The sequence below is a fragment of the Urocampus carinirostris genome, chromosome 14 (assembly GCF_059441175.1).
Source record: "Urocampus carinirostris isolate Australia breed hairy pipefish chromosome 14, RoL_Ucar_1.0, whole genome shotgun sequence".
NCBI classification, from domain to species: Eukaryota; Metazoa; Chordata; class Actinopteri; order Syngnathiformes; family Syngnathidae; genus Urocampus; species Urocampus carinirostris.
Genome location: NC_142362.1, coordinates 27,200,386 through 27,213,336, shown reverse-complemented (window position 1 = coordinate 27,213,336; position 12,951 = coordinate 27,200,386). Strand labels below are relative to the sequence as shown.

The following is a 12,951-nucleotide window of genomic DNA, read 5'->3' as shown; positions in this document are numbered from 1 at the left end:
ACAGACTCTCAAATCCAATATCTAGACTATGGTTTGTTGGTTGGTTGGTTGGTTCCCCCAAACAGACTCCTGTCATCATTTTAGAAAGAAAAAAACTGTTTACTGTCTGTTCTTTTCTATATGTTCACTACTCCGCTTAACTAACCCTATACTCACCTTACGGGGCTGCCTACACATTTTAATTGCTTTATACAGGAAGCAACACAAGGAAGCGGGGGCTCCCTTGATGTGTGGACAAGGATCTGATCAAAGCCTGTCCTGACATGTAATGTGTGTGAAGTTGCCTGTTAACAGTATGGATTATTGCGTAACTGTGGGTGGCTGGTTGTTTCCCTTAACCACACGGGTGGTAGGGGCACAATTTCCTGTGGTGTGTCATGGGCAAGTACAGCCTGGTAGCACCCAGGCCAACATATGAGGAAAAAAGATATTGTGGGCCCATTAGATTGTTCTCATACTTTATGAATAAATATACATGCAGACATATACATGTATGTTATATTTGATTTCATAATTGTTAATAAATCGATTACTGCGATTGGCTGGCAACCAGTTCAGGGTGTCCCCTACCCAATGCCCGATGATTGCTGGAATGGGTTCCAGCACCCCAGCGACCCTACTGAGGATAAGCGGTGCAGCTAATGAGATGATGATGAATACATCGATTAATCTCATAAAAGATGTTTTGAAACACAAGAAAAGTCATAACTTATGCCCTTTTTTAAGCAGTGACTAAAAATTCAAAATTGAAAAGCATTTTTGTTTTTTTGCATACATTTGACAAAAAATAAAACAAGTAGAATTTCAAAACTACAGAGGGAGACAGGGGACAATAGTAGCACCAAATCACGTTGAATTTACTGTATATTCCACCCCTTTCCCCTGATCCTCGCGGCTAATGTGTTGTCTGGCCCAAAAAACTTAAGTAAAAAGTAAGACAAAAGCAGATAGGCGTAGTGGAAAAATATGATAAGTGCAAACATCAGGGAATGATTTCAGTGTGATAAATCACCATTAGATGACCGGAATGGCATTGATAAGATCTTTGTCCACACATCGAGGAACTCCCACTTGTACGTGTCGCTTTCCTTCCTCTATCCAGCGCTTGAGAGTGTTGGCGGCCCACGATTTACCAAAATTGTGTGATCACGTCACCGGAAACATCGATTGCTGAAAAGTACTTGCAAAGTTCATGCATATTACAGAATTTTATTGCAATATGTATTCTGTGTAGCACTATTTAGATATTCTATGTAACATGCTACAGTGGGCATTTGCACGTCACACTGGTTATTTGTATATTGTATTCTTTTTGCTTTATTATTGTATTGTTCTCAGCTCAGGGATGCTGCTGGAAATGTGAATTTCCCTCCGGGGATGAATAAAGTCTATCTATCTATCTATCTATCTATCTATCTATCTATCTATCTATCTATCTATCTATCTATCTATCTATCTATCTATCTATCTAGCTATCTAGCTATCTAGCTAGCTAGCTAGCTAGCTAGCTAGCTAGCTAGCTAGCTAGCTAGCTCGCTCGCTCGCTCGCTCTCTAATTCATGCACAAGTTTAGTGTTTTTGCAAAAAAACTTTATTTTGCAACCCCTGTGTCTTTGGAAATCGATGTTTCGATATTAAACGTATGAAAAATTTAATTAAAGCGAAGAAGTGAAAGTTCCCCTGTGGGCCTTTAAAAATGAGTCAAAATGGTAAAAATTTGTCTGGCACTCGCATTTCCCATTTGAGTGAAACGTCTGGCATTGAATGGGTAAATAGAGAAAATATACTACTTTTAACCTTTTAAGGACACCTCAAATGATGAACCCCACCTTTTATTAAACGTCTTCTTTCATTTCTACAGCAAAACATTACCTCAATAATGACAATAGTAGATCAAAAATAAATAGTAATAAATAGTGAATCTGTATGTAATTCCTTCTCCTCAGGACAGCATGGAGTACCCTTTGATCCAGCCAGGACCGTACGGCCGCTGGTTCCACTCAGAGCTGTGCGACTTCGTGTCCGTTCTGGTGTCCCAGTGTCAACATGACCTCATCTTCGACAGCTACTTGATAAACACGCTTATTTCGCTGCTGTCAGAGCTCTCCAACTCCCACGTACGAGCATTCCGACATACCTGCACGCTAGCAGGTGATTTTAACACCTACAAGTATTCTGTTCTGCGATCAACTCACTTAACATGTTAAAGGCATGTACAGTTTCATACTCTTTTTTTTGGATATGGATCTTTCTTTCAATCCATCTATCCATCCATTATCTGCACCGCTTATCCTCAATAGGGTCGCGGGGGTGCTGGAGCCCACCCCAGCTATATTCAGGCAGTGAGCAGGGGGACACCCCCCGAACTGGTTGCCAGCCAGTCGCGGAGACATACAACTCACTTGATCATCCACACTTCCAATGATACGTCACCAGCATAATTAGGTGCTGAAAAATTCTTGCAAAGAACATACATTCTTCATGCATAAGTTCAGTGTTCTGCAATAAAATGTTATTTTTCTAGCAAATCACCCTTGTGTTTAGGGAAGATGTGGTCAAGATACTAGAGGCAAAAAAAAGCACCAAGTTGAAAGTCTTGCTTGAAATGCATTCTTTCACACAAAGCCGTTTTTCTCAGAAGTTTTCTTGTAAACGAGTACCGTAATTTCAGGACCATAAGTCTCAGCTGGCAAAAGTGCACAATTAAGAAGGAAAAAACATATAAGTCGCAGCTGAAGTATTAGTCACCTTTTTGGGAGAAATGCATTTGATAAAATCCAACACCAAAAACATTTAGGTCATCTTGAAAAGCAATTCATAATAAAAATAAAATGAAGAACAACAGTTCAAATAAGTGTACGGTATACAAATGAATTATTGACATACCTGGTTGTAAAACAACCTAACATATAAGTCATTCAGATGACTCTGGCATAAAGAACATGCTTACCAAATTACCAGTTTCCCTCCAAATCAATAAATCCAAGGAAATATTCCTCGGTGTAACTTTTGCCGGTAGACAACTCCCCCAACTCAGGAAGTAGACGATATGCCGCTCCCTCCTCCCGCTTGGAAAAATGCCCCAGATGCAAGGGCGAAATTCTAAACCCAGGCCTAGAACTTACTCTTGTGGTTTAGTGTGAAAATAACATGTGACATGATACTTTGTACCGGTTATAAACATTTAAAACTCAGCGATATAATTAGGTGTTAATAATTTTACATATAAGTCTAACCAGCATTTAAGTCGCATCCCCGGCCAAACTTTGAAAAAAAAAAAACCCTGCGACTTATAGTCCGGAAAATACAGTATTTTTCTTGATACTTAGCGAGGTTCTTTTTTTGTTTATCAAACCATTTCTAACGGAAGATAAGGGTCCCACCTGATTTTTCGATATGTACTATGACCATATAGCTTTAGAACTACGTTTTCTGTAGGCCTTCAAAAATAAATCATAATGGAAAAAATAGACTGGCACCAGCTCTCCTATTTGAAAGAAATTTCTGGCATTGAATGAGTTTAATTGTAAAATCACTTTGATTATTTTTATTTTATTTTATTTATTATTAATTTTTTTTAGCGGTAAGACTGCTGAGCTCCCTGATGGACGTGGCTGTAAATCTGAGCAAAGGTGTTGAAAAAAGTCAGCAGCAGGCACAGACGCAGCGGCCAAGTAGACAGAAGGCCCACATGGAACGAGCGCAACAGAAAGTAAAGGAGGTAAAAGAGACATAGTTTCACCTCTATTGCGTCAACATTGGAAACATCTGCTCTTTGTGTCTCCAAGTTGCAGGAAAGGAGGACTGAGATTGAGAGCATGATGGACATCATCTTCAAGGCCGTTTTTCTCAAACGATATCGGTACAACTATTTCATGTTGTTTTCTAACTTCAATGTTGATAGCCGGTATATTATTTAAATGTGTTAATGTGTGCCACAGTGACGTACTTCCAGAAATTCGTTCCATCTGTGTCGAGGAGTTGGGTCTTTGGATGAAAGTCTACAGCTCTATGTTCCTCAACGACACTTACCTCAAATACATGGACTGGATGTCCTATGATAAGGTAAATAAGTGATCCAGCACAAATGGCTTTTTCAATTATATATTCCTGAAAATGTCTGTCTGTCCACCCGTCGTTTTCATCAGTTACCACAGTTTTGTATTTGTACATTATCCTTTAGATTCCAGAGGTGCGTCTGAAGTGTGTCTTAGGTTTGCAGAGTTTATACGGGGATCCTTTTGTTCTGCCACAACTGGATTTCTTCACAAGTCGCTTCAAGGTAAGCATATATTCTTTGAATAATGTGAGACCGACTCTTAACTGTAGAACTTTAAGACTGTGAGATCACAGTGCAGGATTGGCATTGAATAGTTTTGAGTTAAAGAAACAAACACCAGTTTACATTTTTAACGTTTAACACTCATTATTTTTTTGGATGCTAATTTACCATGAAATGATGTATAAACTGGGGATTATGAGTACCTTTACAAATGCTGATTTAAGTCTATCTTATAAGACATCTGTAACCATTATTGCCTTCTTCTGGCTGTTCACCATTCAATAACCATTACTTAAATACTTATATAAATACATGCAATATCAAGTAAACATTTTGTTAAAATTTGAAGGTTTTTCTTGTCATTTGTGCAAAGGGAAGAAAACCAATGGTATCTGTATCGATCACTAATTATGATTTAGTCTTGTGTCCTGTATGTATTTATGCACTTTAAAAAGTACCAGATGTTGATTAGAGGTGTATATCATAAAAGGTCCTGTTTTTTTAATAAAATAAATGAATACATTAGGATTTGTACTGCTCCCAATCCCCCAATTTTCCTTAGTTGCAAGGGCACAGTCAAATATTATGTTTTTTGATGTGAGTACGCTGGAGTACCCAGAGAAGAGCATACTCATATAATATCCTCACTGTTACATCAAATATACTTCATGTAATATTTGTGCTTGACTTTCAACTCAAACGGTACCTGTAAAAAAACATGGCACCAACTATCAGTACCACTTGTCTTCCAGGATCGCATGATCTCTATGACACTGGACAAAGACAACGAAGTTGCTTTGCAGACCATGAAGTTGGTGCTGCTTATCTCCAAGTTAGTCACTACTAATGGAGCAATGTTTTTTTTTCCGCCCCTGAGACTTTAGTTTTGGTTTCACTGCTTCCTTATGCGTCTTTGTGTTCAGAACATCCGAAGATGTCCTAACTGTAGATGACTACAAGGCTCTCTTCCAGTTTGTGTATTGCTCACAGCGCCCCCTTGCTGCCACGGCTGGGGAGCTGCTCTTCTTCAGGTAGGCACTAAAGAACAAACAAAACTTAAATAATGTAAAAGGAGCAAAATATTCAATGAGGAAATGTGAAAATATTTATATATATCAACCATTAGTATTTATTAAAAAAATGTTATAATCCCAAATGTTAACTCATTCAATGCCATAACGAATTACTTTGTTTTAAAAAGCATTGTCAGTGAGTGCCAAATCATATAAAAAAAAAACTATTATAAAGGGTTTGCCGCTGCTCATCAGTAAGTATCAGGTGACTGGGAATGATTTCAGTATGAAAAATCACCATTAAATAGCGACTTTGTGCAGATCTTTGTCTACACATCGAGGAAGGCCCCACTTCCAAATGTTGCTACCTGTTTCATGTACATCCACAAAAATGAATCAGAAGTTTTCTTGGAAACAAGTATTTTCAAGAAACTTAGCAATGGTCAGCCATTGTCAACTGTCCAGCCATCCATTATATGCACCACTTATCTTTAGTGGGATCGCGGGTATGCGGGAGCCCATCCCAGCTATCTCCTGGACAGGTTGCCAGCCAATCACAGGGCACACAGAGACAGACTACGCGCTCGCTCATTCACACTTAGGGACAATTTGGACCAGCCAATTAACCTTAATTGAAATGTGGGAGGAAACCGGAGTGCCCGGAGGAAACCCACCTTGGCACGGGGAGAACATGCAAACTTCACCCAGGAAGGATAGTATCTGGATTTGAACCCATGACCTCAGAACTAGGCTGCTGATGCGCTAACCACTCACCTGCCATGCCGCCCTTGAAACATTCTGAATTTTTTCCTTGATTAGGGTTAAAACTTTCTTTGCCTATACAGCTACAGAACTATTATTTCTGTAAGCCTTAAAACATGCATCATAATGGAAGAAATTGACTGTCTCCTCCCAATTTGATAAAAACTTCTGGCATTGAATGAGTTAATGTGTGACTAAAAATACATCCAATACGTTTCAGACAAAAACAAACTATAGTCTTCTAAATACAGATGTTTTTTGGTTGTTTTAGGATTATAAACGCTGATGGTCCTTCACCTAACAATTGGGATGAAATAAGTCCAGCAGAGGCTCATAAACAACAAACATTCACTAAATTCAAGGGACTGCTGGAATTTTACCTGAACTCTAAGGTGAAATGCGCATTTAGACCAAATGCCTGTGTTCATGTTTGTGACAACATATCTGTGTACAGTTGCACAACCATGTGGTCTACCTGGTGGACAGCTTGTGGGACTGCAGCGGAGTCCTGCTCAAAGACTGGCCCACCATCACGTCTTTACTACTGCACGACTCCTGCATCCCTTTGCCAAGTACATCTTTGGGTGCGGTGTGCTTAATTTATTGCTGGCTCATTTTATTTAAGCCAATAACTGCTCTTCAATTGTAGGCTTCACAAGCGAAGAAGAAGCAGTGCTTGTAGAAATCTTAGTTTCGTCTGTACGTCAGGCATCAGAAGGACCAGTGTTGGCTGGGAGGAGTGGTGCAAAGAAGGTTTGTTATATTGTGGAATAACACTCATAATATTTAGTAATTTTGATTAAAATGAAATATTATAATTCCTGAAGGGTAATGACCCTTTCATCAATCTAAAAATTTGGCACCTTACATAAATACTTGGGTAGCACGGCGGCGCAGTGGTTAGCGCTTGTGCGGCACAGTTCATGTCATGGGAACCTCCTGCGTGGGTTCAAATCCAGCTCCAGACTTCCTGTGCGGAGTTTGTATGTTCTCCCCGTGCTTGCGTGGGTTTTCTCCGGGCACTCCAGTTTCCTCCCACGTTCTAAAAACATGCATTTCAGGTGAATTGGCCGGTCCAAATTGTCCCTAGGTGTGAATGAGCGAATGAGTTGTCTGTGCCTGTGTGCCCTGCGATTGGCTGGCAACCAGTTGAGGGTGTCCCCTGCCCGCTGCCCGGAGATGGCTGGGATGGGCTCCAGCCCCCCCGCGACCCTAATGAGGATAAGCGGTACGGCGAATGAGATGAGATGAGACATAAATACTTTTCAGTAACCCCTTCATTATCGCTGTTAACAAAACTTGAAAATCTGCAGTATAGCGATTTTCCTTCATAAGAGCCCCCAAGAGTCGAGCTTGCCTCGCTTTGACGTGCTTACCGACTGAAAGTATACCACTGTAACAAAATAACAACAATAGATCTAAATATAAAAAAACACTTAACACAGAATTGCAGTTGAGTGAATGATCTGTCATTATAAAAAATACAACAGAATTGGAAGGCTTCTCGTAATGGAGTTGGAACGCGATTTAGAGATCGTCTGGCTATGTGCACATTAGCATCGCGTATCCTCTAATTGAGCCAGTTCTCCGTGATGGGTAGAATACAACAGTCCCGGATATAGTGTTTTTCCATGAGTTGTAGCTCCAGGTCATTTGTTTCATGGGTAATCAATCTGGTGTTGGTGAGATACAGGCTAAAGTAGGGATAGCTTGTGAGAGTTGACACGTAGCCTAGCCGTATTGCTATTTCTTTCTCTTCCCACAGCACCTCAATCTTTTCCCAAACCCGAACATAATCCACAGAGAACCCGCTTGTGATCATAATTTCCTGACTAACTCTCTTCAGACTCTGATTTAATTGATGGATTTCTTTTCTATGTAACGAGCCGCTAAAAGCTTTTTGTGATGTACAAATATTGATGCAAAGTGGTGAAACTATACTGTGTATACAAAAACGTTTTGCTGATTACTGCTGCGGAGATCTCTTATAGTGGTATAGGTGAAGACAATTTATGGCAGCGATGACTTGCTAAAGCAATACAAAATATTCATAAATAGAAGGAATGGATTAAGAATATAAAAAAAATACAATTCCATGAATGGCCAACAATATGGTGGAACTGGGTTGGAAAATTGCAATAAAATAGAAGCCATTAGAAAATGTATACAGTACCAGGACAGTATGTATGCACTAATAATGTCCCAAATAATCTTCATCAAACTCTTCTCAGAAGATATTGAACACACTTCTAAAGACTTTGTTGCACTTTTAAAGTTCTAGAAAGTTCATGATTGAATGTTTGTGTTTGCTATCAGATGTTGAGTTCCAGAGAGAAGAAAGTTCAAGTTGATGACTGCACAAGGCTCACGCAGCATTTCCTAACAGTGCTTCCAAACTTACTAGTCAAGGTAACTCGTCTGCCGCTAATCATTGTGATTTACCAAGTCATTAGTTTGAATGACACTTGTCGCTACTTCAAGTTTTCAGGTCGGTGGGATGTTGTTGCTTCCTTAATGAGGATTCCTCAGTACTTTCTGCCCGAAAGCCCCGAAGCCCAAAACACACAGGTAGGCATTCAAGCCTCACGTCGCTGTAAATCGGTGTTTTAATGATGATAGACCTGCATTGTTTCGACTGCCGGTCAACAAGATTGAATAAACTCATATTTATTATTTACTTTTTTTCCAACTTGCAATATTGATAGTCACACGAACTCTGCAGAACTAGCCAATTGAAGCCCCAAAGGCTGTTAAATGAAATATTTGGTAGCTTTGTCTATAATTTGTGCCAACGTCTTCACCTCCTCAGCTGTTTTCGGGGCTGTTAGCGGAAATTCGAGCTGTTCTGGAAGTGTGCTCGGACGGCGCCGTCCTGGAGGCAGCGTCTCGCACCTTTCTTAGCCTGTGTGCAGAGGAAACTAGCTGGGGTTCCACTGCCCGGCCCATCAGGGATTCGCTGGTCGAGGGCTGGGTAAACCACTTGAGAGTCCTTCTGACCGATTCCCTTGTGGTAAGCTTCCTTAAAGGTTATCCCAAATTCTTAAACATGCAACATGTGAGGAGTATCTGTCAATAAAAGTTTTTTTTTCAGTGTATGTAGTGCAGTGTTTCTCACTTATTCAGCATCCTTGTAGTACTCACATTTCAGTTAATTCCAAATTCCAAAGATCTACCCTTATAATTAATTCCTTATATCAGGGTTGATATTATAATATCTTCCATTTAAAGTCAAGTCATGTTTATTTGTGTAGCCTTTAATCACAAGGAGTCTCAAAGGTCTCCACAGACCACAGACTACTGCAAACTACAGACTATTATCACACCATCCCCTGATCTAAAACCTACATGAGTGCAGAGAAAAACTCGTAAACCTCAACATAAGGAAAATGAAGACACCTTGAGAAGGGACCGCACATGAGGTAATCACCCTTCCAGGATGACCAGGCAGCAATAGAACAAACAATAAAATTAGAAATAAAATGAACAATCACTTAAGTATAATATGAAATAGAAATAAAATCAAAAGGATGACCAGGTTGCATCGGATGTAGCATTAACAAACAATACATAGATATTGTCAACATATAATATAGGTCATTCATAAGCTATAGAATATAAGTTTGTTTTTTCCATTTTCATATTGGACAATCAAGACCACATGCATGATATCATCCAGTCCACCATCACCCCCTGCCCTCCTACAAAACTCTTGCCTCCCTTACTCAACCGTACAGTGTTTCATGGTCAGAACACCGATGATAAAAGTAAAAAAATAAGGTAAAAGCGGCTGAAAAATATGTAGAAAGGCTATTTGAACTCAGTTGGGGATTGTTAACAGCAACACAGACTTAATAGAGATATGTCCTTTTTAAACTTGTTAAGGATACCTCAAACTATTCAAGAAGAGGGAATAATTATTCGATAAAGTCACCAATCCTTTCAATTGTCTGTGACTATTCAGCAGTTAGAATATTTGTTCGACTTAGCCGAAGCTTTAATGAAAACACAGAAAGGTTTATGAAACGAGCAATAAGCTTTCTTTGACAGGGGGGCTGCTTTTCCGCCAATGAGGAGAAAACCGGAGATCTTTTTGCCACACTGAAGAAAGTCAGCACTTTCCACAAGTGAGTTTTACTTGCTTCTCAAAACAAAAACCTTGTCGTGATCTTCCTCTGACTGCCCAAGCGTTATTACAGCTGTCACGATCTATCTGGCTGGAATCTGTTCGACCTGCTTTCTCCTCTTCTACCGGTAGAGAGCCGCCGGGAGGGACCGCCACCTCAGGTCAATTTGGTTCGATTTCAAAAGTCTGTTGACACTGCAGAAATTGTCGTTAGAGAATTAAAATGATGAAAAATAATAATGTAAAATAGTGTGTCTTTCTTTCATCAAGAAACATGATCTTCGGCAGATAATTCGGAATAGGATTTTCCTTCTTTTACTTTTTATCTTAAAAATAAATTGTACTAAGAGACAACATTTATTTCCCTGGAAATTAGTAAACACATCTGCCATCTTTCATGTCAAATAATCTCGCTGATTTTTGTTTCTTTTTTTTTAGAACAAAACATGTTAGGAACATAGTAAAATGAGATAAATAATAATTCAAAAGTGTATCACTGTTAAAACAATGCCTCTCAATTATATTCTGTTTGGTCCCTCCCCTAAAAAAACATCTCGTGCCCCCCAAGATACTCCCCTTCCTCCAATGCCCAACTAAAGTCCAGGTATAGTACTTATCTATAAAAATTGTACACCTATGCATAAGACTGTATATTTACTAACTTACAAAATAATGAAAAATAAATATATACCTTCTTATAACAAATAATTGCTTTATTAACTGTAATTACTGATTGTAATTGATTTTGTCTAACCATGAACTCACTAACATAAACTTATTAGGAGCATAATATTAAATGAGACTTAATTTATACGTCTAGCAACTGTGTCATTAAACAGAGGGATACCTCTTATTTTTGCAGCACAGCAGGACAGCTGCAGGCAGTATCGGCTTCTCTCCTATGTCTTTTTTTGCACCGACATACCTCAAAGTCAACCCTTTATTAAGCGATAATAAACCTTGCAAACACAAAATGGCACCTATTTACACACAGCAAGACAGTGTATGTAGACTAAAAACAAAGATAATTTGTGTAACCAATTATTTCAGCATCTTTCTTACTTCTTTCCCCACATGCAGTAAATTTAGTGTTGCTTATACAGACGCTGCCCTACTTACAAACGGGATACGTTTCGGACGATCGTTCGTAAATTTGTTCGTAAGTTGCTTCAGTGCTATATTTTGTATGTTTAAGGTTTATATAAGTATGTTTAAGGCTCGTATAAGTACCCTGTATTGTTTTGTAATAAAAAATAGACATTTCATAAAATAATATGCTCTATAAAGTTAATGTTAAGTTTAACTTACTTTTTGAAGATGAGCTTCAAGAAGTCCTCAGTGGTAGAGAGCGGATGAAAAAAATGCAATCCAACCATTTTCTCAACCACATCAAGCTTTCTTATTCCACTTTTGTTTCAAAAGTAACGACATGCCTCTTCTTTACACTTTACACCAGCCATATTGAATGGATGCCAAGATATTAAACAATAAAAATGTCAAATTTTTTAGCGAGCTGGCGATACAGTATAGTATGTTTACACACGAACTAGGTAGAGGAAGCTGGATTTCTTCTTCGGGGTGGATACTGGTTGAGCTCTCACAGCGCCCCATGCTGGTAGCGGTGGAGAGAAGCACTACAGTAATATCCTTAGCGCGCTGGAGATAGTATAGACATGGCGTAGACAGTATAGAATGCTCACACACAAACTAGAAAGAGGAAGCGGATTTTTTTTCCTCTGGGTGGATGCTGGGTGAACTCTCACAGCGCCACACGCTGGTAGCGGCGGAAAGAAGCTCTACAGTAATGTCCATACAATACAAAATCTAACTTACAGCACTGTCCGGATATTTTTCGACATCCTGAAAAAAATGTTTGTATCTACCATTTTACGTGACACGAATGGTAGGGGAGCGTCTGTAATACGTAACAGTGCCACAATACCAGAAATCGACTGATATTGGTTTTCAGGGCTGATACCGATTATTAGTATCAAGAGGAAGCTGATAACCGATATTTGGAGCCGATAATAAATTACTGTAAAAGCTTAAAAATTGCCGTAAGAAATTTTTAATAATGAAAAACAAAGAATAGTTGGTATGAATTCAAACAAAACTTTATATATATATATATATATATATATATATATATTTATATATATATATATTTTTTTTTTTTTTTTTTTTTTTTCAACGAATGAACTCTTTTAACGCTTGAACTTAGGTTTACAGTATTTGTTTAACTTAAAAGGACATTGTGGGTTATTCAGCGCCTCTTAGTGGAAAAACAGTCCCTTTTAAAGAATCAAGTAAGAATAAAATAATAATACCACTCTCAATTATTTGGTTTATGTCTGTGGAATAAGCAATTTTTTCAGTGTAAAGACAACTAATTATCGTTTTTTTTTTCCCTTGACAGGTGTTAAAAGAAGTGTTCCAATGTCTATGTTACTCAGTTTTCTGGTCGCTGAGCTTGAGCAGTGAAATGCTGACCTCCAAGGTAAGATATTGCAAAAAAAATAAAAATACACAAGACCAAAACAGAAAACATGGCTCAGCTAAAAATCCTCAGTTCGGATGTAGCAGCCGGAACCTGTTACAAAATGTGTTAGCTATTTTTTCCTAAAAACCCATTATGGTGTGTTCCATTAGGACAAAACGACGTCCCAGAGGCTTCACTTGCGTGTCCTTAGTGAAGCGAGTCATCGTTGCCTTTCCCACCCAGACCACAGCGTCAGTCAGCAGGTGCATAAATGTCATTTTTTAGGAAATAT

At 38.8% G+C, this 12,951-nt stretch overlaps 1 protein-coding gene across 1 annotated transcript in view; it reads left to right on the top strand.

Moving 5' to 3' along the window:
- The window catches only part of LOC148353071 (cohesin subunit SA-2), a 28,616-nt gene that overhangs the window by 3,435 nt on the left and 12,230 nt on the right, over positions 1-12,951 (top strand). Inside the window, exons 9-25 of the mRNA XM_088352207.1 lie at positions 1,947-2,151; positions 3,582-3,721; positions 3,789-3,862; positions 3,942-4,065; positions 4,184-4,282; positions 5,035-5,114; positions 5,206-5,313; positions 6,329-6,449; positions 6,512-6,629; positions 6,707-6,810; positions 8,374-8,466; positions 8,539-8,625; positions 8,867-9,067; positions 10,105-10,181; positions 10,254-10,341; positions 12,597-12,677; positions 12,830-12,922. Of these exons, the coding sequence (XP_088208333.1) occupies positions 1,947-2,151; positions 3,582-3,721; positions 3,789-3,862; positions 3,942-4,065; positions 4,184-4,282; positions 5,035-5,114; positions 5,206-5,313; positions 6,329-6,449; positions 6,512-6,629; positions 6,707-6,810; positions 8,374-8,466; positions 8,539-8,625; positions 8,867-9,067; positions 10,105-10,181; positions 10,254-10,341; positions 12,597-12,677; positions 12,830-12,922 (1,893 nt within the window). The remainder of the gene's footprint in view (positions 1-1,946; positions 2,152-3,581; positions 3,722-3,788; positions 3,863-3,941; positions 4,066-4,183; positions 4,283-5,034; positions 5,115-5,205; positions 5,314-6,328; positions 6,450-6,511; positions 6,630-6,706; positions 6,811-8,373; positions 8,467-8,538; positions 8,626-8,866; positions 9,068-10,104; positions 10,182-10,253; positions 10,342-12,596; positions 12,678-12,829; positions 12,923-12,951) is intronic.